Source organism: Nelumbo nucifera, chromosome 1 (assembly GCF_055504915.1).
Source record: "Nelumbo nucifera cultivar China Antique chromosome 1, China Antique-T2T, whole genome shotgun sequence".
NCBI lineage: Eukaryota > Viridiplantae > Streptophyta > Magnoliopsida > Proteales > Nelumbonaceae > Nelumbo > Nelumbo nucifera.
In genome coordinates, this window is record NC_142649.1 from 165,795,708 (window position 1) to 165,821,346 (window position 25,639).

The window sequence follows — 25,639 nt, forward strand, 5'->3', positions numbered from 1 at the left end:
TTTTTTTTCTCTTGTTCCATATCGTGATTCAGAACTTAGGAAAAACTCAATTGGGCCCTTGTGCTTCTTTTATCTCTATTCACTCTTTTCTTCATTGGGATTGTATGGGTTTTTGTAGAAAATAAGATTTTCACACCTGCAATCAACTTTGTATCAAAGGAGCAGTGGTGCAGGTCTTAGAGCGTTTGCTGGGTTGAGTTTTCTCTCTCCACTTCCTCCACCTACTCTCCCTTTATTGGAGGCTCCACTACGTAGTGATCCAGAGCTGAAAGGAAAGGCCTTCTGACGAGGGTTGCGAACAAAAGATATGTGGGGCAAAACTCAAGTGAAGGGCATTTTTGCATTTTAAAATCTGGTGAAGATGCTCTAACGATTAATTAGGGGCAATTTTTGTAACTTGACTATTTTTTTTCTTTGGGTCAGCAATAAAAGGGAGTATTTGTTGGGTTTTCTAAAAATTCAAGGGAGATTTTTATTAAAGTGAAACCTCACGGGAGGTTTTTATGATTGTCAGAAACTTCAAGGGAGGGTTTTATATTTTAGCCAAAAACAAAATGAAAATTATAAAATCAATTTGGTCATTGGTTCAACCATCCAGCCTAAATAGATTTAACTTGTATCGTTTTAAAAATTTTAAAAATAATTAATAAAAATTTGGCCTATATAGACCATCATCTCGCTCAAATAGGCTAATAGTTTGACAATTTGGCTCAACAGGTGACTCAGGATTTGCTACCCACAAGTTGTACTTACATCCATACCCACAGAGCACCACCGCCATGCATTAGAAACATCTAACATCTCATGGAGATCGGATCTGCTCCTCACGTAAGACGCCTCACACGCATATCCTACCATGCATTGGGAACATCTCTCATACTTATAAGTTATTATTCACAGGAGATGTTCCCAATGCACGGTGGATGTGCACGTGAGACACCCAAGTGTGAGGAGCAGATCCCGTTCCATTTAATGGGTAGCAGATCCGAGCTCTCAACATGTTGCTTACCAATTCAATGATTTTTGGGAAAATAACAGTTTGGGGTGAAACAAAACCGATACTCTAATGGGTCTCCAGGCCAAATGATATGACCGTCCAAGCCAATAAATTTGAAAACCTTGATTCGTTTAATTTAGAAATTAATTTACATGGAGACCCAAGTTATTCACAAAAAAAAAAAAAAGTAAAAACCCAAGTCATTTAAAACATGTTAGAAATAGAGCAAAGCCGACTTAGACCTCTTGACGGTGTTTTACCCTAATTCAATGGTTACGAGAGCCATTGTATGCCATTCCATGTTGGGTTAGTTTAATTTAGACCATCCGGGAATTAACATCAAATAATGTTAGTTATTGATCAATAATAATAATTGTTAGATATAAAATTGAATTAAACTATTTAATTAATGTAAATAATAAAACAGGTTATTACTTAATTAATTTAAAACTTAGGAAAACTAAAAGTATAATTAATTAATATAAATATATTAATATAACTACATTTAACATTTCATCCGTAACTAAGCAAATTAAAATTACAATTAAGCATTATATATTATCACATTTAATTTAAGTGTTAATATTCATACGGATATTACTAGTTATATAAAACTCAATTATATGTTAAAATGTCAATAATTCAAAACTAGTTATTATTGATCTAAAATCTATTTAAATACCATTTATAATAATTACATTCAATTTGTATTTTAAAGTTAAAAATATTTTAAATTAATCATAGATAAATAAGTAACCTAAAAATAATGTTTGGATTGGGTAGGAACTACTTATACCCAAATGAGAATGTCATAAGACTCTTGGTTCAATTTCGTTTAACAAAACCCCTGTATCACACGGATCCCAATTAGTATGTCTTAAAGGGAAAAATGGACCTTTTATCATTGGAGAGAATTTAGGAGACAAATCAGGAGATGGAGATAGAGAGAAAGGCACCAATCAATGAATAACAAGCTTTTGGGTGTGTCTCTTTACATGTGGTTTTGCTCAAATCATCTGAATCCAATGGATTAATTGGATTGGATTGGATTATAGCCACTTGGACAAACCCCCACGTTGGATTGATTCGGATTTGAAACATCTTATTTGGATAACTCTTGGATTCGGATTGGATTGGACCAAATCCGATCCATGATACACATAAGTACATAACAATGTGCATGTAGGCTGAATAGGAGAATAATTGATGAACAAGAGAAAGAGAATAATTGAAGGACAAGGAGTCCAGTCTTGAGTTGGTGGTTAATACCTTACGTAGGGCTGCAGTAAGCAATATCTGAATTTAAATATGATTTGGTTAAAGGTCATTAGAATTTATTTATTTTTATATTTAGATGATATTTAAATATTTAGACTCAATTTAAAAGGAATACAAATACAAATATATACAGAACAAATACATACAAAATGCAAGGTTTTACACTTTACATATTTGCATTTATATTCCTTTCAAACTGAACCTTATGTTCATATCTAGATAAAATTTATATTATATCTATTAGCAAAAAGTTAGATTGAATATTTTATATTTATTAACGAGTCATAGGTTTAAGTCTCATACAAGTTGTTTTGAAGTCATTTTATCCATCACATGCAATATCAAAATTCAATTTCAAATTATATTATTAATTTGATCAGTTTTGTTTTAATTTATTAATGGTATTTACTATTTTATTGACCCAGTTTTGATGGATAAGTTTCGATTCATATTAAATGAATAAAAATTTGGAGCCAGGCTTATTCGATTTGTTCTAATATTAGTCGGTTCGGGTTGAATGCCTTCCTGTCGGGTTTAATTGAGCCAAACCATATTATCTGACCCGTTGGTAATTGGCATCCTTAGCTTCAGTGTGACAGTGTTCTTTTGGTAAAACTACAATTTCTGCAACGGCAGTTAGTTGAATTTCTCCAAACCAGGGCGAGACAGGGGACCTTATTTATATACTTGATGGAGGGTAGATCCTTTTGTGTAATTCTAGTTCAAATCACGGAGGCCACAGTAAAAATACCCTATTTGCTTTGTCTGACCATTTCCTCACTTCCTCTCTCTCTCTCTCTCTCTTTCTCTCTCTCTGTGTAAAGAAGAAGAGTCCTCAGACCAGAATAAAAAAACTCTCCTCTCTTGAACACGAATCCGCTTTTTTCTTTGATTGCAAAGGCGTTTCTTTTGCTTCTTCCGTTTTCTGAGGAGCGAAGAAAGCGAGACGAAAGGTGTGCTTGTAAGATACCCGACCCACAATTACATCCATAGTTTCTTGAGATCCATTCCCCTCCCATGCCTCCAAAACCAAATGGTTATCTCCTCCTTTGCCTTCTCATGGTCACGTCGGCTGTACAGCTACAAATACCCATCTGCGATCTTCCCTCCTTTGAGAGATAACGCTCTTGTCTCGAAAGAAAATGGGATTTTTGGGTTGGATTTTCCTTGTTTCGATCTTCCTTTGCTTCTACGCATCCGGCTCTTCTTCAACAGATGATTTTCGACAGGCGTAAGTGGGATCTTATTTGTTTTATTTTTATTTTTTTATTTTTTGATTGGGAGTTTAGTTTAATAGGCTTGTTTTCTTTCAAAATTTCAGTCGCTTAAATTCAATTTAATTGTGTCTTCTTATGCAAAGTAGGGATTTTTTTTGGTTATTCCAGTGATGCTTTATATTTTAGACGGAATTTCATTCTGTTACCTTCGTTTTAATTCGTAATGAGTTTCATTGATGGGGACTCAATGGGAGAGTTTAAATAAAAAACTGTGTTAATAAGATGTACCGCTACATTGCAATTTCTTCTTCTCTGCAATGAGCATTTATGGCTTTTTCTTAAGAGGTTAATTTATTGGTTCAGTAGGTTTCTGGAAACTGCTATTGGATTACGTGAACATTATTAATTGAGCATTAACTGGTGTGATAACCGTATACCCTGGAAACAATGTGTGACTGCTACAGATGCCTATCACCTGTTATGGTCGGAAGGAAATTGTTTTCTTGAGGATAAGTAGGAGGACCTTCCCAGCAAAAACAAGAGGGTCATTTCCTAGGGAAGAAAAGTATGACGACAAATTTTGGTCTGGGGTGATTTGAATGCCTTGCTTAAGATATAGCGGTATAATCGTTTTATCTTTCTGTCTGAGGGAGAACTTACAAAGGCCAATACTAGTTTGTAATTTCAGTATAATGTGTCAACTTAATGTAAAAAGAGGATATACGGAATTAAAAGCAGATTGACTCATGATCAAGTCACGGATAAAAATCATCATTATCATTCCCATCTGAACTGTTTGTGGTTGGCAAGATGAATCTTCTTCTTTAACACCATTTTATCTAGAGTCAGACCTACTGTCACAGAATGTCTTTCCAGATTTTTCTGCAGTACCTAGTTCACATTCCCTTGGGTTGTATCCAAACCTTTTTCATTATATGAAGGGTCTATCTTGAACAGTTTTACCAAAGGTATTCTGGTCTTGCAATCTTTCTGTGCCATCAGTTATCTTCATTGCACACAAATTTTGTCTTTGTAGCCAGATCTGTGTTTTGTTCTCGTTGTACATCATCTCATGTACCCTTTTTCTATTAATAAACTGTTACTCTTTTCTCAAATTTTTTCTTTATCTGCCATCTGTTGGGGCTACTCCTAGATTCCTGATTTCCTTCTAAGGTCTTCCCTTGTTTTGTATTTAATAGCCTTTTTGTTCATCTACCTTAAATCTTGTGCTAATCCACGCAGTTTATTAGCTATGTAGCATTCTGGTGTATAAAGTATGGTCTACCTACCATGGCTGACTAAAAAAAAGAAGGTATGGTCTACTATGCTACCATTTTGGTATAACTTGGTGGCCAACCTCCAATTTAACAATCCACACCTTATTCAAGATTCAAGACTCAAACATATTAAAGCCATGCAAGTCACACAAGATAAGTTAAACTGACTTGAAATGGACTAAATGAAAATGTTTTTTCATGCTTGTAGAAAAATTGGATAGAAATCAGCCCTGAATTCAGTTCTATATTTCATTTTTCACTTTTTTACTTTCTCTTTTGAGTTTCAGAAGCAATGTTCGCATTTTTTTTGATCAGTAATCAATCAACAGAGGAGTTTTATTATGATCATCTAGGAAGAAAGAGAGCCATGTTATTAAAAGATATATTTTTTTGGTAATAAAAAAGAACAATTTTATAAAAGAAGAAAAAAAATACGAGGTGATAAGGTATCAACCAAAACAGTTCAAAGCCCAAGACCATATCACATTTACCCTCCAACCCCTTATAATATATCCTTTTCTTTCCCTGCCCTTACAAAATAAAAGCAAAAAATCGCTACCAAAATCCAGGAAACTTTAAAGCCCACCCTTTTAATGAGGGTGAACTGTTACTGAAAGGTATTGATAGCAGGGAACAGTGTGATTCAGAAAACAGGTGAGGAGAACTAAGTACAAAACAAAACCCTTATCCCTGTTGTTGCCTATCACTTGTTGTATCTGCAACCATCCTATCACTTATTTGGAATCCCCTTCAATAATCAATCTGTTGATGTTCAAACTCATGTCCCTTTGTGCATCTTCTAGCATTGCCATTATCTCAGCCCTTAGAGAATCTCTTATGCCTATTGGGCCAAAAAATAGAGCAATAATGTGGCTCTCTTCATTTCTGAAAATACCACTCAGTCTTGAAGGCCCTGGGTTCCCCATACTGCTCTCATCAAAATTGAGCTTTATAAAGTCATTTGCAGGTGGCTTTATGTTATTATGCATCCTACAAAGTGGCAAAACTTTGAAGATAACAATGATTTGGTCATTTTCTTGTTGAAGATTGACCTGTCCTTTTCTCTGTTCAATTTCCTTGCTTGCTTTCCTTGTCTCTATATTCTGTTATTTTGCAGCAAGGTGATAATAAACAGAATAAATTTTATCTTATTGATAAAAGAGAAACTGTTGTCTGTGTTTGTTACATCAAAACTATAATTCATAAAAATTTGACCTTAAATTTTTTAACCTTTTATATTGTCTTCCTGTTGAGGCTAAATAAAGTATTTTTTTTTGGGTTTCATTCATATAGTGTTTGTTGCTCTTGTTGTATTAACAGGTTTCCTATTGTGGAACCTGATTCTGGTCATACAAAACTTCGTCTTGCAAGAGAAGGATTAAAGGCAATAGAAAGAATAACAACACCAATTGCAGCTGTTGCGGTAAGCCTTAAAACTGTTTCCCATATCTTACGCTATATGCAAAGTATTTCTTATCCAACAAAGATAAATGTTTGAGGTTAGTTCTCAGTCACAAAACTACATAAAATACTTTCAAACTTTGGAACTAAATATATGCAAAATATTTCTTATCCACTCTAAGTATCTTTGAAACTAATAACAAGCTTTGTCACTGATTTTTGTTCCCTTATTGTGCTAGAACAAATTTCCTCCATGAACTTTTAGGTTCTCTTTTAATCGTTCAAAGCCACTCCACTTGTTAAGTTCTTCAACCACTGTCCAGCTTTAGGAGGTCCATGGCATGGAGAGCATTCAAAGAACACATGGATCATGGGTAGGTCCAAGAATCCAACCAAAGTTGCAAAATGTTTGGGCTCCAATGTAGTATGTTGTTTGGACTTGGCATTCTTATTTTGCAAATCAGTGGGCCCACATATTAGTTGGACTTGGCCTTACCCTTTTGCTGATTACTTGCCTTGGTCTTACCTGACCTGGCCTACATGTTTTGATTGGGATGATTTGCATGAGTTTTATAGCAAGTAGGATAATGCTTAGACATGGGATGGTTAAGTAATTTTCCTCATTTGCAGTTTTATTAGAAATTGGAAGTGGGACATTCTTGTAAAGCAAGAATATACACTTGCTATGGGTTTTCTTTATTAAGTTTTAGTAGATTAGGACATAATTTTATATATAGAGATATTACAGCCTAATTTTTAGTGAAGAATGTTAAAAAAGTCATGTGTTTCTATGAAGCTGTTGTGACTTATTTCTTATTCTTGTGAATTGGTCATTGAAGGGTCAAAGTTGTCCACTATTGCTACTTATTATTGCTGGTCCTTGAAGAAAAACCCAGCATTTCATGCCACAAATCAACTTATATTATTATTATTATTATTATTTAATTTTAGTGCTTTCCCTAATATACTACAAGCATTTTTTGTTTTGGTCAATTAAAAAATATGGTTTCAATCCATTAAGCTTACATGTCATAGGAATCTTTACATTAAAGACTTGAAGTTTAAGACTCCATGAAACAAGTAAACACATCACAGTCCACAAGATTTTTGGGTGTTCTACTGTCACTACTCTCTGAAAAGAGAAATAATTGAGCTTGCCATTTTTTTTGATAAGTAGGCATTACAAGCATCCCACAGAGAGGCACGAGGTGTTACCTCCCACACAAACTTTATAGAAATATTTGAGCTTGCCTTTGTAAATATTGTTGTTGTTGTTGTTGTTGTTGTTTTCCTTTTTGCATAACCAGTGGTCTTTCTTATTACCTATATAGGTATCATTACACAGCAAGAGCCATTTAAGCACCTCCCTTTATTATACTGTTTTTCTTTTGACTTTATCTTCATGATTGCCTTCTTAGGTTATTGGTCCATACCGGTCTGGCAAATCTTTTCTTCTTAATCAGCTTCTCTCCCTTTCATGTTATGAAGGTTTGTCTTTTTCTTTTCATAGATTAGCTTATTTAGTTTTCTCCCCATATTAGAACTTGGAACTCTCATCGGAACCATATATTCTTTTCAGGATTTGGTGTTGGTCACATGCGTGATACTAAAACAAAAGGTTAATATTCTGTCGTTCTTTGGCATTTTTTGATAACTAAACCTTTGACTGACATTTTTGACATTTATTTTCCTTGGTTCCAGGTATATGGGTATGGGGAACCCCATTAGAATTGGATATTGATGGAATAAAAACATCTGTGCTTTACCTTGATACAGAAGGATTTGAAAGTGTTGGGAAATCTAATGTATATGATGACAGGTGATAATTTGATACTCTAGTATCATGTGCAGTCTTGGTTCTTTGTTCTTTTCTAATTTCTTCTTTGGCAGGATCTTTGCCCTGGCAACTGTTATGAGTTCTGTGCTTATCTATAACCTACCTGAGACGGTTTGTCCTCTAGACCATAACTCTTGTTAGTTTTAAGATTCCTTTTGGATTTTCTTTGATAATGGAATATAATCCATTTATGAAGGCTTTATTCAGCCACTTTTGCATGGAAGTCCAATTTAAGTTCTTGGTTCATGGTGTCTTGTTTTAGATTCGTGAGGCAGATATATCCCGCTTGTCTTTTGCTATTGAGCTTGCTGAGGAATTTTATGGAAGGTTTGCAACTTTCCAATTTCCTTGTTTTTTTTTTTTTTCTTTTCCAAATGTTTTGTTTTTCAAAGGTAAAGAACTTGTCATAATTATTGATTATGGTATTTCTGCCAACAACCCTAACTTGTTCTCTGGTTCTCTGTATTTTCTGGTTGAATGTATGTGGAAAAACAGAGTGAAGGTAACCTACTTTTAACTGTAGCTTTTTTCCTGCATTTATTAGAGATATTCATTTATTATGAGATTGACTGGTTGAATTTTTTTACAGGGGCAAGACGTCGCATTTGAACCAGCTAAGCTGTTGTGGCTAATACAGCGTGATTTCCTACGTAAGTTTGGAGGTGTTTTTAGATAGGGATGCAAATGGATAAAATTGGATTCTATTTGAATTCAAATTTGATTTATTCAAAGTCGGATTCAGATTTAAACTTATTTTTTCCATTTATGGTATATATATTTTGTTTAATATTTAGTTTTATAAATTTATGCTAATTTTAATACTTTATATAGATTTACTGATATTTTAATCAAAAAGGATATCTGGATATATAAATTTATTGAATTTGAATCTATGTTTTATATATCCATTGGATATCAGGTTGAATTCAGATCTCTTGTATTCTTATTGGTTGGATTCTGATATTCCCCCTACCCAAATTCGTTCCAATTCATTGGCAGCACTAGTTTTAGAAGTAAAGTAGTACCACCTCATGCAATAACTTATCAAAGTCCAATGGTAATTTCCACAACCATTTCACAAGCAAAGCAGAATTCATAACCCTCAGATGCCCTACTCCTAAATCCTAATGGTCCTTCCTTCTACACACCATATCCCATCTCATTAAGTAACCTCTCTTGGTCTCACTCCAACTTCCATAGGAAGCCTCTAATTATTACCTCTAGCCTTAAGTGTTCTCCAATATTTGTATGGTGGAACTCTTCACCGTTGGCACCTTTTTTCACATCCTAATGGGTTCCGTGTGTTCCTTTGTTTCTTCTTTAATACAATATTTGTCAATCAAAATAAATAAATAAATAAATAAATAAACACTCAAGAAAGCATAACCTAAATAATATTAGTTTACTACACAAATCCTGATTTGCCATTCCATTTTATCAAGTACAATGTTCTTCTCTCAAATTGCAAGTCCTCAACCGATATCAATAAAACTCCTGCCTTTTCCCTGTTATCAATAAAAAGATAGAAAAAAGTAGTGGCTAAGCAGTGGGGTACGCAACAGCTAGAAGTGTAAGGTGACTCCAAGCTGGTAATTGGCTGGATGCAAGCAAGAAGTTTAGGTGCATGGCCTTACAGGCAACAGTTAAGGGAAATACTGTACTTAGCAAGGGAGTTAAGGGTACAGTTCAAGTGGGTAAGAACAGTGATTTAAAAGGCGCACCTAGGTGCACAGGTGAGGTGCATTTCAGGGTATGCGCCTCACCTAGGTCGTAGGTGCAGTCCTTTCAAAAGGCGGCTTGTAGAATTTAAGACCTAACGTGGACTTGTTTAGGCTTGCCTCGAGGGGCATGGCACAAAGGCGGCTCGTAGAATCAGGAATGTAATATGTTTTACATTACATTAGCTACGTGAAGTAATGCAATTGAGTGAAAAAGGAGATTAGAGGTTTTAAATGCTTGAAAATGTTTTATATGTTTGATTTTATTTTTAAATTCTCATTTGCATATGCTTTACATAATTATATCTTATGTTTATGTATTTTAATTTTAGATAATAGGTCTTTTAAAACATTATTTTAAAATTTAAGTTTATATTTTTTATTAATATTATGTTTAGTATTTTTTTTTTATTTTTTGAATTTTTTGGCATTTTTTGAATTTTCTGACATTTTTAAAGATTTTTTAGCATTTTTTTTTATAATTTTGTGCCTTGCTTCAAAAAGGCGCGTGCCTCACCTTGCGCCTCAGGCGCAAATTGACCCCTGCGCCTTTTTTGCACCTTGCGCTTTTAAAACACTGGGTAAGAAGATCAGCAAATGGATTGGTTGATGTCTAGCAAAGCAAGGAGTAAATAGGGGGGCTTTATTTTGGGCTTGCTTGTAGACTGTTTATGATTTTGGTTGTTTAGCCATCCTTTGGGTGGTGACAGTTGTTTTCTATCAAAAAAAAAAAAGAAAGAAAAAAGTATTGTCTGGGAGTAATTTTCTTTGTTTATTTGAGCAGTATTATGGATTCAAACATGGTTTTCCAATCATGTTCTCCAAAGTTGCTTAGGCATCTGCTGGAGACAATATTGTATCTCTGTGGGGACCATTCTTGTTGTTGTTCAGTCTAAGAGTCTGACATTGTTAATGCTGCTTTGCAGAAGGGAAATCTGTGCAACAGATGGTGAATGAAGCTCTTCAACAGGTGCCAAATAATGATGGTATGTTTTACATGTCCTAATTGCATTTGCACGCCTGATGAGTTTTATTTATGCAGCATTCATGTTATATAATTATATTATGCTTGACCCTGGACATCTATTATGACTGCAGGTGACAGAAATCTTGATCAGGTATTTTTTCTGCTGAACGCTTCCTTTATTTTTGCTAAATGGGAAAAGTGTCATTCTGGGATCATAATTCTGTTCCTTGATATTACCAGGTTAATCAGATTCGCGAATCTCTGGCAATTATGGGTGATAACAGCACTGCTTTTAGCTTACCACAGGTACTGGGTTTCTTTGTTTCTTTAATTCTTTTTTTGGTAAGATAGATTATCATTTTCAAACAATGGTTTCCTTTTCCTTTTCAAAGCTATGCCCTGCTAATTATCAAATTCCAAGGTTCTGGATTTCTGTAGTTTCCATGAGATATAGTTAAGAGTGACCATTCTTTCTCAGAAGAAGTTACACCAGGTTGTGTGTTTCTGTCAATACTAATAAATGAGAGTACAATTAAATAGAGGAGTATTTGTGGAAACATGGGTCATGGATGGGACTAGATGCATTTTAGAAGCAACAAATAATTTTCCTACCTACTTATTTTTCAACTATGTCCATTGTTAACAATTGATATGACACTGAATAGAATGGAATGGTGGAATAGAATTCATGTATCCACCACCATATAGTTGGGACAAGGCTTAGATGATGTTGATGATATATTTTTGAGAAAAAGGCAATGATAATAAGTGTTCATACACCCTTTTAGGTTATTGTCTTGTTTCAAAACATCAAACGGAGCCAAGAAGCTAAGGTTAATAGACAAAGTAGTATCCTACAAATATTCATAAAAAAAAGTAGTGTCCTACAAAGTTGTCCTATAGATTTTTTATTTTTTATTTTCCAATTGGTAAAATATCTTGTAGACTTTAAGAGTTAAAAGTACATAATAGAGTACACTCAAGCAAAATTTAAGCACAAAATGTGCAAATGATTCTAATAGATCAACCAAATAATCTATTACACAAACAAAAATTAAGATTTAATATCACATCCAAACGAATTTGCAGCTGCCTCCGTCAGGTGGATGATAATATTACTGCTCAATGCATCTATAATACTTTTTCCAAACCATCATGTTACAATATTATCTTGTGTACTCCACGTAGCAGTGGTAGTTTTCACTGGGGAATATGTTGATTCTAGTAATATTTCGTGTCGATCCCCATGGAAATGGAAATATTAAGAAATACGTTGACATTTTAAACCGTGTTTACCTTTGTGTGCAAATCTTCGACACATTGAGATTTTATCATTCCCTCCTGTGGAGTTTTGATGGCATTATGTAAGTCTTGCATTTGAAATTTATTAGAGATTGTACATTCCTCCCACCTTGACAATCAGCCCGGACAATCCAGCACTCCAAGACCAGATCTAGATTTCTTACTGAAGTTTGATGGCAGCAGATGATCATCTCCCAACCAACCGCTAGTGGCTGGCATTGGGGGAGTTATTTTTAACAGAGATGGTTCTGTGGTTTGGGCTTACAGTGGCCCAGTTGGTTCTGTAGATGCTTCAGAAGTTGAAATCAGAGCTTTCATGATGAGTCTGAGAATGGTTAGATCTCTACAGCTGAATTCTGTTCTCATTGAAAGGGCCCTTGGAAGTTGGGTCATTTCCTCAATGAGATCTCAGAAATAACCTCTTCTCTGCATTGTGGCTTTAGATGGATTCCAAGGGAGCTGAACTCAATTGCGGATCTTTTGGCCAATTCTGGGGGGGTGGATAGAAATTTTTTGTATGGTGCTAATAGTTGCCCCCTTAAGTGGGGTGATATTTTAGTTGTGAAATCCTGATGGTTGTTTGTAAATCTTCTCATGTACATCCCCCCTTTTTTGCCCCTTTTGAATATAATAGTCATCTTTGTAAAAAAAAAAAAAATCTCTTCCTGAAATAATCTGGTTTGATCTGTGAATTACAAGTACAGATTTCTGATCAAATCTTAGATTTCTTACCATTGTTTTTGAATGGGCCATGCTAATAATCATATTCCAAGGTTCTAGCAGTGAATTATGTGACTCATGTCCATCAGTTATTTACATGAACACAGAACCTGGACAAGAGTTGTTTGGTAGGTACTGATGTAGGTGAAGCAGAATCAGCTTCCTATGCTAAGATTTTGAGTTTTCCACCACTACCTAGCTTATGAAATATTTGGGCTTTCTACTAGAAGCTTAAGAAGAGTAGTTTTTGGAGTGTTGTTGTTGAAAAGTCATCTAAGAAGCTTGTTGTGTTGAAAGGGAACTATGTTTCCTTGGGTGGGAAGATAACTCATAAAATCAATGATGGGTAATCTCCCGGTGTATTATTTGTTAGTGTTCATCATCCGTAGGAGTATTGTCAAGAAGATAGAAAGAATAATAGGGAGACTTTTTCTGAGAACCAAGGGAGACAAAAAAAGGTTAACTTAGTGAGATGGGATGTAGTTAGCAAGAGAAGGGATGAAGGATGGTTTATAAGGAATTTAGGAAAAAAAATAATATGGCTTTGCTAGGAAATGGCTTTGGAGACTCCCAATTGAGAGCGATTGAGTTTTGCATCATGTGGTGATAAGCATACATGGGAAATTGGACAATGACTAGGATGCAGGCCTATCTACACATACCACCTTGGCCTCTTTGTGGAAGGCTATTCATGGTATTCTCCCTTCCTTTTTAAATCTCATTAGATGTGATGCACACACTTTGGGGACAAAACCTGCTTTTGGTAAGACTTTTGGGTGGGGATTTCTACTCTCAAGGATTGCTTTCCCTCCTTTCTTTGTCTTCTTTTAAGGAGCCTGTTTCTAAGTTCTCTTTTCCCTCCTCCAACTTCCTTGGATTTGATTGGGGCTAGAGAATCTGAGGCCTCCTCTACTTTGGGTTTAATACAGATCCTTGAGGGTGGGTGTCTTTGTGGACCCTCTCAAACCTGATGGTTGTATTTGGACTGCTTTCCCTTTAGGAACCTTTACTTGTGCCTCCTCTTTTTGGACTTTGTGGAATATTAATCCCTTATAACACTTTCTTGTTAAGGAAGTTTTGAGTTAATCTGTTTCTCCTAAAATTGGGGTTTTCTACTGGGAGGTGTTCCATGAGAAGATTAATACCTATGATATTCTTTTAAAGATGAAACTTAGTTGGGTTTTATCTTCAAATATTTGCATTCTTTGTTAAGATAGAGGGGACACTTGCTACCACTTACTAATCTCCTGTCCATTTGTTACTTGCATTTGGAGTGGTTTTTCTTTCTTTTTGGGTGTAGGTGGACTATACCTTTAGATGTGGCTAGCTTGTTTTGCTCATCAATGTTTAGGTGGCCAAGGAAGAGAGGGAGATTTATGTGGAGATGCACTAGAATGGTAGTCATTTGGACAGTATGGGAAGAAAGAAATGCGAGTATTCTGATTTCCAAAGATCAAGAAAGAATTAAAGAAACAATCATTGAGACCATCACAATGAGAGTTGCACATTGAGTGATATCTGAGTATTTTCTCCCCTTTCACTATGGATGATATTTACAATTAGGGGGAAGTGGCAGGTGCATCTTCAAAAAGGTAGAGTGCAACAGCTATGGCAGCCAGCCCTCGGAGGTGCTATAAAATTCAACTTTTATTGCAGCAGCATGGGTAGCCCAGGACACTCTGGAATGGGTGGTGTATTTAGAGATGAATATGAAATTATTAATGCAGTGTTCTTAGGCCCAATGATATGAGGGACTCCATAAGGGCAGAGCTGTTGGCTGTTTTTCAGGAAATTAGACTGGCAAAACAAATGAATTTCACTAAATTGATAATTGAAGGTGATTCCAGGGTAGTTATTACTTACCAGCTGGTTAACTCATGAAGAGTAGGTTATGTGGACTTACAGACAAGAAATCATGGAAATCAAATGGTTGACTAGGAACTTAGAAACTACTATTCAGTGGGTGCAAAGATCACTTAATAGCATGGCTGCTGCATTGGCCAAACAGCAGGTAAACAGGAATCAATTGTTCTGGGCTGTCTTGTAAAATGAATTTTTGTGGGGGATAGGTAGTAAATTCTAGCCTATTTTTGGGTTGTATAGTACTTTGTAAATATCTTGCTGTTTATAATTAATGAAATTACAGTTTCTTATAAAAAAATCGATCTACTTTTCCGAAATCGTCTGACTTGAGCTGTGAATTCTTACAGCAGATTCTGATCATTTCATATTTCTTACCTTTTTCTTTGAACTTCTTCTGAAATTATCTGATCTGCAACCAAAATTTTGAGATGCTAGGCCAGTTTCTTCCTTCATTAGTAGGAGGTTTAAGGGATTTAATTGAGAGATAAAAGCAAACCTCTATAGGTAGGTGGAGGTGTTTGCCACCCTCATGTAGGATTTGGGTGGGATACAAGGAGATTTAAATTGATACTGCATACTAGAAGAGCTTGAAGTTATCAAGTTATGCTCTTAGTTGGAACCTCTATACAAGAACGTTAAAAGCTAAAAGCAAACCTCTATAGGTATGTACTCCATGATAGCTTACTCCTCAATGATTTTGTTGCAAGACGATCAGCTTTTGAATTGGTTGTTCCAGAAACCTAATGGAATAAGTGGTTTCACAGTGGATACCAGAGATCCAGCCTCTCTAATCTTGTACACTCTCCAAAATCTGCTGTTTGAACATCCATCGGCATCTTTTTTTCTCACTAGGAATGATCAGTAGCATAACAGTTGAAAAAATACTTCTTATCTCATTCTTCAATAGAAGATATTGCTTTGGAATGAGTGGAATGGTGGGATAGGATTCATTTTCTTACTGTATCTAAATGGGCGCTGGGGGCAACACATGTAAACATGTGTTTGTGTTCGCATTTGTGTTTAGGAGGTAGATGTTGTGCAGCAGATAATTAACTACACGTTATTAGAGGATGTTGTCAAGATTTCATTCTATAGTTATTAGTTACTGTTACGAAATTATAGGCTGTAAATATGTAGTATTAGCCCAATTAGGAATAGCTTGATTATAGGAATTATTTTTTCTTTGATTTTCTTCCTATTTAGTATCTACAAGGCTGTATGATTTTCTTCCTTTTTTGTATCTGCAAGGCTGTATGATTTTCTTTCTTTTTTGTATCTGCAAGGCTGTATGATTTTCTTCCTTTTTAGTATCTACAAGGTTGTATATATATGTACTACTTTCTCAATAGAAAGACATCAATTTCTTCTAATTCTTGTTCTATCACAGTTACCTTTAAATCTAGCCCACGTCTGGTAGGAATTTTCAATATTTATTTCAAGACATGCCCCCTTATAATATCACACTCTTAATTGACAAACAAAAATAAGGAGAAAATGGTTAGATGCTATTGCTGGCATGGTGACTGTATAGAGAAGCTATTGTTAGAAGTTATTAGATGATGACCATGCTGGGCATATAGCTGTGAGGAATTTCTCTGCTGATAAACATACTTTCATAGATCTAGAGTATATGAAGTTAGTAGGACAAACCAATGAAGGCAAGAGAGGTTCTGGAACAGATAGTTTCCTAATAGATGTTAAAAATGCATGGGTTAGTTTGTTTGACAAAGATGTTTAATGTGACCATAATGACAAGGAAATGCCATGTCTGTGAGTGTTATACCAAATATCTGATATCTAGCTTGCGAGCCATGATATGAATCATGAAATTCTAAAAGAGAGTAATTGAGAAAAGACTTGGGCATGAAACTAGAATATTGATAGATCTACTCAGATTTACAGAAGAAGAGCAAGCATCTTAGCTATATTTTTGTGTAGGCCATTGATGAAGAAGCTTGGGGGGGGATTGATATTTACTGACTTGATTGCCAGAGCTAACCTGGTATGTTAAGTAGGAAAAGAGCATCAAATAACATGAGAATGCTTGAAGGGATGCAAGGAATTCCAATCACCATAGGTCCACACAAGTTCTGGCGTCAAGCTTTTCTTTCCTACTTTATCCATAGATGAGTTAACAAGGCATTTACTATAGGAGCTTACATGGTGTATGTTGTTTCTTGAAGAAATGAGTATAAGATCATTCTGAAACACAATAAAGGAAAATTCTGAAAATAAATGTAAAAAACAAGGCATTTACTGCAGGAGCTTAGATACAGTGCTGCATGTGACAAAATGTTGTGCAGTTAAGAAACATCATTGAAATGACTCCATGGCAATATTAGGAAGGATAAAACTAAAAATAAGTGCATTTTTGGGTGGGTGTAAGGCTTGGGCAAACAAATGGAGTGCTTTATGCATTTGCATCATTAAAGACCATGATTGCACCAGCAATGGTGATCTGGTGCAACTTGAAAGCTTTAAGAGCAGAAAGGGAAGTTCCAAAGGACATCAATGGAGGTGGTAAGTGGTAATAAGGATTTTGATGGCATATTATTTGGCAAAAAATCTGGCCTGGAGTGGAATTTTAGAGCAGGAGTCATATAATTGGTTGAAATTAAGTCTTCGTTGAGTTGAGTTGACTTGTTGGCAGGGTGACTGCAAGGGAACAAGGAGAAACAAGGAGCTAGGAATTAAAGAGTTTAAATGACCAAAATAATTATACCTTTTGATTGGAATCATACATGGACATTTACATCTACAATTCATTTTGATCATTTGAGGCTGATGCCTTTTATTCCCAAGGATCAAAGCATATATTGACATTTTGGTTATTTGAGGCTCGAACTATGCTTGGATTTGATGCATTTGTTTCCTAATCATCATGGTTCAAAGTATTGTCTCGTCTCAATATGCAAAAATTGTGTATTGGGCGTCATATTAAGATGAAAAAAATAATTAGGCTTCAAGAGTTGACCCGGGACATCTCTAAGAAGGGTATTAACCCTTGAAACCGGTCAGATGTCCTAAATCCATGTATTGGCGTTTGGGTGACCCACAATACGAAATGATATGCCTGATATGGGGTGTATTGTATTAGTACTTTGAACCTTGCTTGTCGTTGGCATTCACCAGAGAGATCTTCATGATAACTTAAATATACTGATAGTCAGATCACTTGTATTTCCCTATGCACCATGTCCATATTTTTGTCTCCTCACAGGAACAGACTGGTTTTCCATCTTTCAAGCCTGAATGGATGAATGCGCCCTTATTAAGAGTACTGTGAATTTTTCTTTTCTTGTTGTTCAAGGAAATCATCTTCTTGTGTATAATACCTCCACACACAAGTTTGAGCACACAGCCACAAACGTGTACTGATGTTTATATGTATGCATGTTTCATATCCAGTTAATTGGCTTATTTGGACTTATTTTACAAGTCAAAGCACTCCTTGTCATTGACAGTGCTTAGGCCTAGAAGTACGCATGGCCTAACTGCCTAGGCTGGCCCAACTGGGTACTTGAGCCAGGTCCATGGTAGGCCGGGCTTGGCTGTGTTTTTATAGCCTATCAGCCAGGCCTGGGCCTAATTTGAAGACTATTTAGTAACTGATCTGGCCCCAGGGCTATGATCTAGGCCTGATGGGCCATGGTAGGCCCAAAATTAATATTTTATCTATGCCAACCTTCAGAATCTTATAATTATTTTTAGTGATTGTTAAATATTTTGTTGAGCATTAATGGTGTGCTTTACATAAAGCATAATTAAGTTCCTGTAGTGCTATTAATATTTTTGACTATCAAATAAGAAAATGTAGATGTTTTACTCTTTAATAGGCCATGCCTGGAATCTAATGGGCCAACCTAAGCCCAAATTTGATACGAGGACCAGGCCTAGGGTGCAACCCGGGTAGGCTTGGGGAGCATTTGTTAGAATTTGAATGGGTTCAGCTTGCACCCTTACCCAAACTAAGGCTTTGTACAATATTCTAAGGCCATGCCTGGGCTGCTATTTTGGCCTATGGGCTGGTTATAGGCCTGGACTTTTATCTGGTATCATTTGCACCCCCTACATAGGATTGGTGTATGAAAATGCTCTCAGATTGTTTAGGAATCAAGTAACAAGTGTTTGAATTTAATTGTCAAACAGCCTCATCTTCAGCGAACAAAGCTTTGTGACATGAATGATGACGAGCTCGATCCTATGTATGTCCAGAAGAGGGAGCAATTGAAAGAACTAGTTGCTTCTGTTATTCGTCCAAAAATTGTGCAGGGTAAACCTCTAAATGGAAGGGAATTTGTATCTTTTCTGGAACAGGTATCTTTCTTTCTGATCTCTGGTTCAACTGCTGCTTGTTTTTAATTGTGATGGGAAGTTATTTGACCATCCATCTTATGAGCATATATGGGTCTGGATCGTCAGATGGTGTTCTGTATGAATTTGTGGGTTTACTCCAGCATGCCTCTCTTCATTTCTGCCTTGTTCATGACTATTGGTCTTATTTTATTTCATTGCCTTTTTTTTTTGACGAGTAAAAGAAAGGATTTCATTAAACAAAAAGAATATTACAATCTGAGAGGTGTCAAAGGAAGCAACTCGTCAGAAAACTAATATACCGAAAACTGTTCAACATTACAGGCCAGAATTCCACGTACATTCCAGAAATTTTCCCATATCTGCCAGTCTAACTTGAGCAAAATCTGGGAGAGCTAAAATCCAATTCAACACTGATTTAACAAAATGCTTTTTATGTTGCAGATTCTTGAAGCCTTGAACAAAGGAGAGATTCCATCCACAGGTTCTCTTGTTGAAGTTTTCAATAAGGGAATTCTTGAACGGTGTTTGAAGCTATACGACCAGAGGATGGGTGAATTAAGATTACCACTCCCAGAGCAATCTCTGCAAAGAGCACATGGTAATTCTAAAGAAGAAGCCATGAAGGTCTTTGATGGGCAGCATTTTGGCCGTCACCATGCTAAGCAATCAGTTGCTAAATTGAATGAAGAAATAGAAAAGGTATGGCAGAAGGACTGAACTATATGCATAGTTAACTTATGCCTAAATAGCATGATTTTATGAAACATGCAATAGTTAAGTTGTTTTTAGTAAGAGATATGTTGCCACTTCAATGTAATTATTTGCTAACTTGTCTTTTTAGATTCATCCCCATTCTTTTCAACAATATTTTGACCCTCAACTATAAATAAATAAATATTTTTTTGATCAATAACAGTGAATTTTATTAAAGATTGAGAAAGTACATAGATAAGGAGCTAAAAAATCTTAACTCCCTAATACATCAATGTACACCCAAACTGTAAATCAATTACAAAACAGCCCAAAAAATAGAGTTTCTGTTCACCCCTTGCCTAGCTAAGCCATCTGCCAATGAGTTTGCACTTCTCTTTACCAATGTACAACTAACTTCCATGTCCTTACTCAGCCACATAAATTTCCTCTTTTCATTGCTGTAGTTCCAGAGCTTGGAATTGCCCTCTTTTAACCAGTTCACTACAATTTCAGAATCACCTTCTATGATCAATTTCTTAATATGCATGTCTTTGATCCTTTGTACCCCTTCAAGAGCTCCTAGTATCTCAGCCCTCAAGGAGTCTCCCACCTCAATTGGACCAGAATACATAGCTAACAAATTCCCTTTTTCATCTCTTATCACTCCCCCTATTCCGGAGGGCCCTGGATTGCCCAAACTACTGCCATCAAAGTTCAGTTTGATAAAGCTACTTGGTGGAGGGGTCCAACAAGAACTTAAAGCTTTCTTAGCTGAAGTTGACTCTGCAATTTCCTTCCAATTCCTTAGCATCTCATCAATTGAGAAATCAACAAACAATTCCAAAGTTTTTAACCAATGTATCACCCTAACGTGAATAATCTCCAATATTACTTCCAAGCTTCTCTTTTTGTCAATATAAATCTGTGAATTTCTCTCCTCCCAAACAGTCCAACAAACTGCAGCCCTTACATATCTCCACATGAACTTTGCCCTTTTTGTTGAGCAGTTGGGCATGGAAGTGAATAAGCTTTGCACATTCAAAGGGGGAGCCCACCTGCACCTAAGAAAAGAAATAAACCATTCCCAAATAGCTTTAGCAAACTGACAGGAAATTAGTAAATGGTATCCAAACTCGCCATCAGATTTACAGAGGACACACCAATGAGGAGACAACCAGCTATTGGGTCATTTTCTTTGAAGTAAATCTCCTATATTAACTCTTTCCAGAAAGGCTTCCCAATAGAAACTCCCAACCTTCGGAGGTATAGGTTGACACTACACCTCTTTAACTGGGAAGGGCAGTCCAACAGAAGAAGGTTGTATTAGGGCTTTGAAGAAAGAGGCACAGGTATAGGAACCCGAGGGAGTGAGTGTCCAAATTCTATTGTTTTTCTTTGTTGGCTCTAGGAAAATCCCTTCAAGTATGGATTATAAGGCTGAAATACAACCTAATTCTGTGTCCCTGATATTTCTTCTCAAACCCAGGTTCCAACCGAATCTAAAAGGTGAGTTAGAAGGTACAAGGAAGGAGGAAAATGGTTCATTTTTAAGGGTAGAGATAGCAAAAATAGTTGGAAATTGATCTTTCAAAGGGGAATCCCCAACCCAAACATGTTCCCAAAATTTAATTAGGTTGCCTGATTGCAAATCCTACCTGATCCAGGGAGAGAACATGGGCAAAGTAGCTTGAATAGCTTTCCAGGAAGATGCTCTTGCAGTCCTTGCTAGAATCCCAGAGTTCCATCCATTGTATGCCACCCCATGAATACTTCCCGCTATCTTAACCCAAAGTTTTTCTTTCTCCAATGAAAATCTCCATAGCCATTTCCCTAGTAATGCTAAGTTCCTATTCCTTATGTTCCCAATTCCCAAACCTCCCTCCTTACTCCTACACACCACCTCCCACCTAACCCTATGGTCCTCCTCCCCTGGCTCCTATAGAAAATCTCTTATTAGTTTTTCCAACCTGCTAGCCACCCTAACCGGAATCTTAAAGACTGACAAAAAATAGACAGGAAGGTTAGCTAATGTGGACCTAATTAAGGTGATTCTCCCTCCAAGAGACAAATAGTTTTTCTTCCAATTCGCAAGTCTCTTTTCAAACCTTTCTACAACTGGAACCCAAAATTCATCTCTTTGAGAATTACCTCCCAATGTCAAATCAAGGTAGTTTAAGGGCCAATTAGATACGACACACCCCAAAATGTCTGCACATTCACATGCCTTCCCTTCCCCCAAATTGACTCCAACTATACAACTTTTCTCAAAATTCACTTTTAGGTTTGACATTTGCTTGAAAAGTTGTGTAGTGAGCTTCAAGTTTCTGATCCTATTGTGATCCCCTCCTTCACAAAAAAGGAATTGTGTCATTTGCAAATTGCAAGTGTGTGATCGGTATATTCTCTCTTCCAACTCTCCATCCCCTTATTAAATCCCTAGAATCTGCTTTGGAAATTAGTCTCCCCAACACTTCCGTGACCAGTGTAAACAAAAAAGGGGAAAGGGGATCTCCTTGTCTAATCCCTCTCAACGCTGGAAAATAGTCCACCACTGTCCCATTCACCGAGATGGAGTAATGGCAATTCCTAATGCAGCCTATCACCCATTTGCACCATTTATCTCCAAACCCAAAATTGATTATCACCTCCAACAGGAAAGACCAATAAACCAAGTCATAAGCTTTTTCCAAGTCCTATTTGCAAACCACCCCTTTTTTCTTGGATCTATTGAAGTCCTGTAGACTTTCATTTGCTATAAGTATCTGATCTGTTATCTGCCTCTCCTTCACAAAAGCTCCTTGGTTATTTGCTATGATTTTTGGGAGCACCTTCCTAATTCTAATGGATAGTACCTTAGTGATGATCTTATACAGGCTGTTAACTAAACTAATCAGCCTGTAGTCCTTCGGATGGTTTGCATCACTTTTCTTAGGTATCAAGGCAATGAAAGTGGAATTTAGCCCAGGGCTAATCACTCCTCTAGTATGAAATTCGTCAAATACCAGCCTTAGGTCCTCTTTTAGTATCTCCCAACAATCTTGATAAAAAGCCATCGTGAAACCATTTGGGCCCAGTGCCTTTGATCTATCCATAGAGAATACCGCCTCCTTTATAAATAAATAAATAATAACTATAAAAAACAATGTTCTAATCCTCTGGAAGAAAGAACTTTACTATTTGGCTATTATTATTTCTAGAAATTCTTCCTATCCTAGTTGAGCTGTGATTTTCTAATAGTAAAAATAAAGTTTAGTTTTAACCCTCCTTGCATGATCTCTGCCCATCTCAAGACACTTGAATCACCTTGTGGTTCATGTCATTTGCTTATATCCTTCGTAAGCAAGACACTTGAACCATCTCATGTTGAACTTGTGATACAGATCCAACTCTTTGTAATCATGGAGTTACATGAGTTAGCTACATGCACGAACATGTGTCCATGTATAAGGGCCCACCTTGAGTAGTAGTTATGCTTGTTGGGTTAATTGAGTCAAATTCATGTGGGTCAAGTAGTTGTTATTAATGAGGAGAATGAATCTCCACTAGAAGTCAGTAAGTTGAATGTTGTGGCTGCATGTATCTAATCTCCTGTGAAGGAAGTCATCTCGTTACTGACCAATTTCAGTCTAATACAACTCATTTGTGTTCGGAGGTTTCTGGCATTCCTAAAATTAAGCCAACCTGTTCATTTTCTTTTTTTTTTCACACTAAGATAGGTAAAAAGAAGAGAAAACTCCCTTTGAGGACCTCAACTTGGTCTCCACAAGTCAGTCCTCTTTGTTGAACTGTTGTCTAACTCACTCTTGGGTGTAGGCACGTAACAACTTCTTGTCACTTTGTTTTTCTTGTATGAAAGTTTTTTATGCATCTCTCTTTGGTCCTTCCGTGCCCAACATAAAGCAAAGATGCTCCTAACTGACATTTTATTCTGAAGGCTGATCATGACAATTTGGAAGAATCCACTCATGCATGCATACACATTGCACATGTTTTCAATTTTTCATGATAAGTGGTATTACTACAATTAGTAGTATATGTGTTGGTGTTTGTGTGACTTCAGCTTACCTGTGCTTTGAGGTAAATTCTATACTGCTGCGTGACAAAACTTAGGGCTCAGTTTGGAAGGAGTGCAAATACAAATTTGTAGAGTGCAAAAACTTATATTTTGTATTGTCTTTGTACTGTACATATTTGTATTTGTACTCTTTCCAAAATAAGCCTAGATGTTTTAAATATTATAATCATATAATGTAGTAAATAACTGTCTGTTATTGGAAATTCACATGTAGGTCTACAAGAATTTCATGTTGGCAAATGAATATCAATCTTCAAAGTTGTGTGAGGCACTATATACCAAGTGTGAGGACAAAATGGATCAGCTTCAAGTCCTAAGGCTTCCTTCCATGGCAAAATTTAATGTGGGCTTTTTGCAATGTAATCAAAGCTTTGAAGAGGAGTGTGTTGGCCCTTCAAAGGCAAGCTATGAACAACGGATGATGAAGGTTTGACCAAATCTTATATCCTTTCTTTTGCTTGCATTTTTGGTAACGACTTAGTTTTTAAGTGTTGGATGGGATTAAATTACTTAAGGATGTGTTTGCAATTGGGGTGGGGAGAGAGGTGGAAATGCAGGTAGGAAATCCAGTTCTGGTTGATTCCCGAATCACTACCCTCCAAGGATAGAAAATCTGCCAGAAAAGCAGAAAAATAAGTCAAGAAATATCACTCAATACCATTTCAGGAGGTAAACAGCGAAGCACAGAAGGAAGCAGATTCCTTTATCCTATTGGAGCTGTCTTTTCTGCTTCTGCCCCAATCCAAAAGTGCAGATCATTTGGAGGAAATGGATATTACAGCCGTTCTTCCCTTGGAATTTTGAAATTCATGAGAGCATGGTAGCTAGTTTCTGAAGTTGACATTACAATTTCAGTGACAATTGATAGAATCTGAACCTAAATTCTATCCACCTAAAGATATACTAATAGATTGAAAGAGAAAGTAAAACTTGGTTTGATAGATATTTGGACTTCTATTTATTTCAATCTCTTGATCTCATTCCCTTATCTCTAAATTGCTTGGTTGTTTTGAATATGCATCTTCCCTATGTAATACACAGATGCTGGGGAAGTCAAGGTCTCAATTCATTAAGGAATACAATAACAGGCTTTTCAATTGGTTGGTGACCTTCTCCCTCGTCATGGTAGTAGTGGGACGGTTTGTTATAAAATTTATTTTGCTTGAGATTGGAGCATGGGTACTATTTATCTTCTTGGAGACGTACACAAGGATGTTTTGGACAGCAGAGTCTCTTTACTACAACCCTGCATGGCATTTTATTGTAGCAACTTGGGAGACAATAGTTTATAGTCCCATTCTCGATCTTGACAGGTAATACAACGAGTACTTTCTCGGAACACAGTTTTTAGTACCCCTAAGAATAGTTTGTTGAAGATTGTCAAGTAGCATTCTGATTTTCTCATTTATGTGACAGATGGGCTGTTCCAATTGTTGTTACACTATCGATTTTTGTTCTTTACTGGCGGTGCTATGGGCGGAGGAAACATGGGGCTCGTTTGCTATTACCCCTGTACAACCAAAAAGGTGGCACAAGTCGGCCTAGATCTGACTGAAGATGAATTTGCTTTTTGGGGTTGTTTCTGCAAAATCTCCTCCTGAACAACGCATGTGCTTCTGTTTACCATTCTCCTTGGGCAAAACCATTTAGTTTTTTTATTTCTACGGTGCCCGTTGGTGTTGTGTATTTCTCGATAAACCCTTAATTGGAAATGGCGAAAAGAAGCCGAAGATCAGATGATGATTGGCCAACCATTTGTAACCGTAGCATCTGCATATAGTTTGTATTGTTCTTTAATTATTTTGGACATTGCAAAGCCTCCTTTGTAAGATTTCTGAGACGGGTGATTGGTGGCAACTATTGTTTCTGTTGGTTCAGGTGGACAATGTGTGGGTCTTTCAGGGCTCGCATTTTTACCGAGAGGGAAGAAAAATAATAAAGGGCAGAGAGTTCAGACTCTAGCATTTCATCAGGCAA

General features: G+C 36.4%; 1 protein-coding gene across 1 annotated transcript; it reads left to right on the forward strand.

Moving 5' to 3' along the window:
* The first annotated feature begins 3,049 nt into the window (after positions 1-3,049).
* Positions 3,050-25,639, forward strand: LOC104613270 (uncharacterized). The gene is made up of 17 exons (XM_010281012.3): positions 3,050-3,506; positions 6,090-6,192; positions 7,589-7,658; positions 7,750-7,788; positions 7,872-7,989; positions 8,061-8,118; positions 8,270-8,334; positions 8,503-8,509; positions 8,597-8,657; positions 10,652-10,711; positions 10,824-10,843; positions 10,933-10,998; positions 18,727-18,894; positions 19,336-19,593; positions 23,877-24,089; positions 24,704-24,975; positions 25,079-25,639. The coding sequence occupies exons 1-17, from the start codon at positions 3,418-3,420 to the stop codon at positions 25,215-25,217; spliced, it is 1,806 nt and encodes a 601-aa protein (XP_010279314.1). The 5' UTR covers positions 3,050-3,417; the 3' UTR covers positions 25,218-25,639.

What these genes read in the sequence shown, in the direction of transcription:
- LOC104613270 (XM_010281012.3), top strand. Translation starts at nt 3,418, where the DNA reads ATGGGATTTTTGGGTTGGATTTTCCTTGTTTCGATCTTCCTTTGCTTC. An exon ending in ACAGGTGCCAAATAATGATG is followed by an intron (nt 10,712 to 10,823) that starts GTATGTTTTACA and finishes TTATGACTGCAG; the next exon opens with GTGACAGAAATCTTGATCAG. An exon ending in CCCATTCTCGATCTTGACAG is followed by an intron (nt 24,976 to 25,078) that starts GTAATACAACGA and finishes TTTATGTGACAG; the next exon opens with ATGGGCTGTTCCAATTGTTG.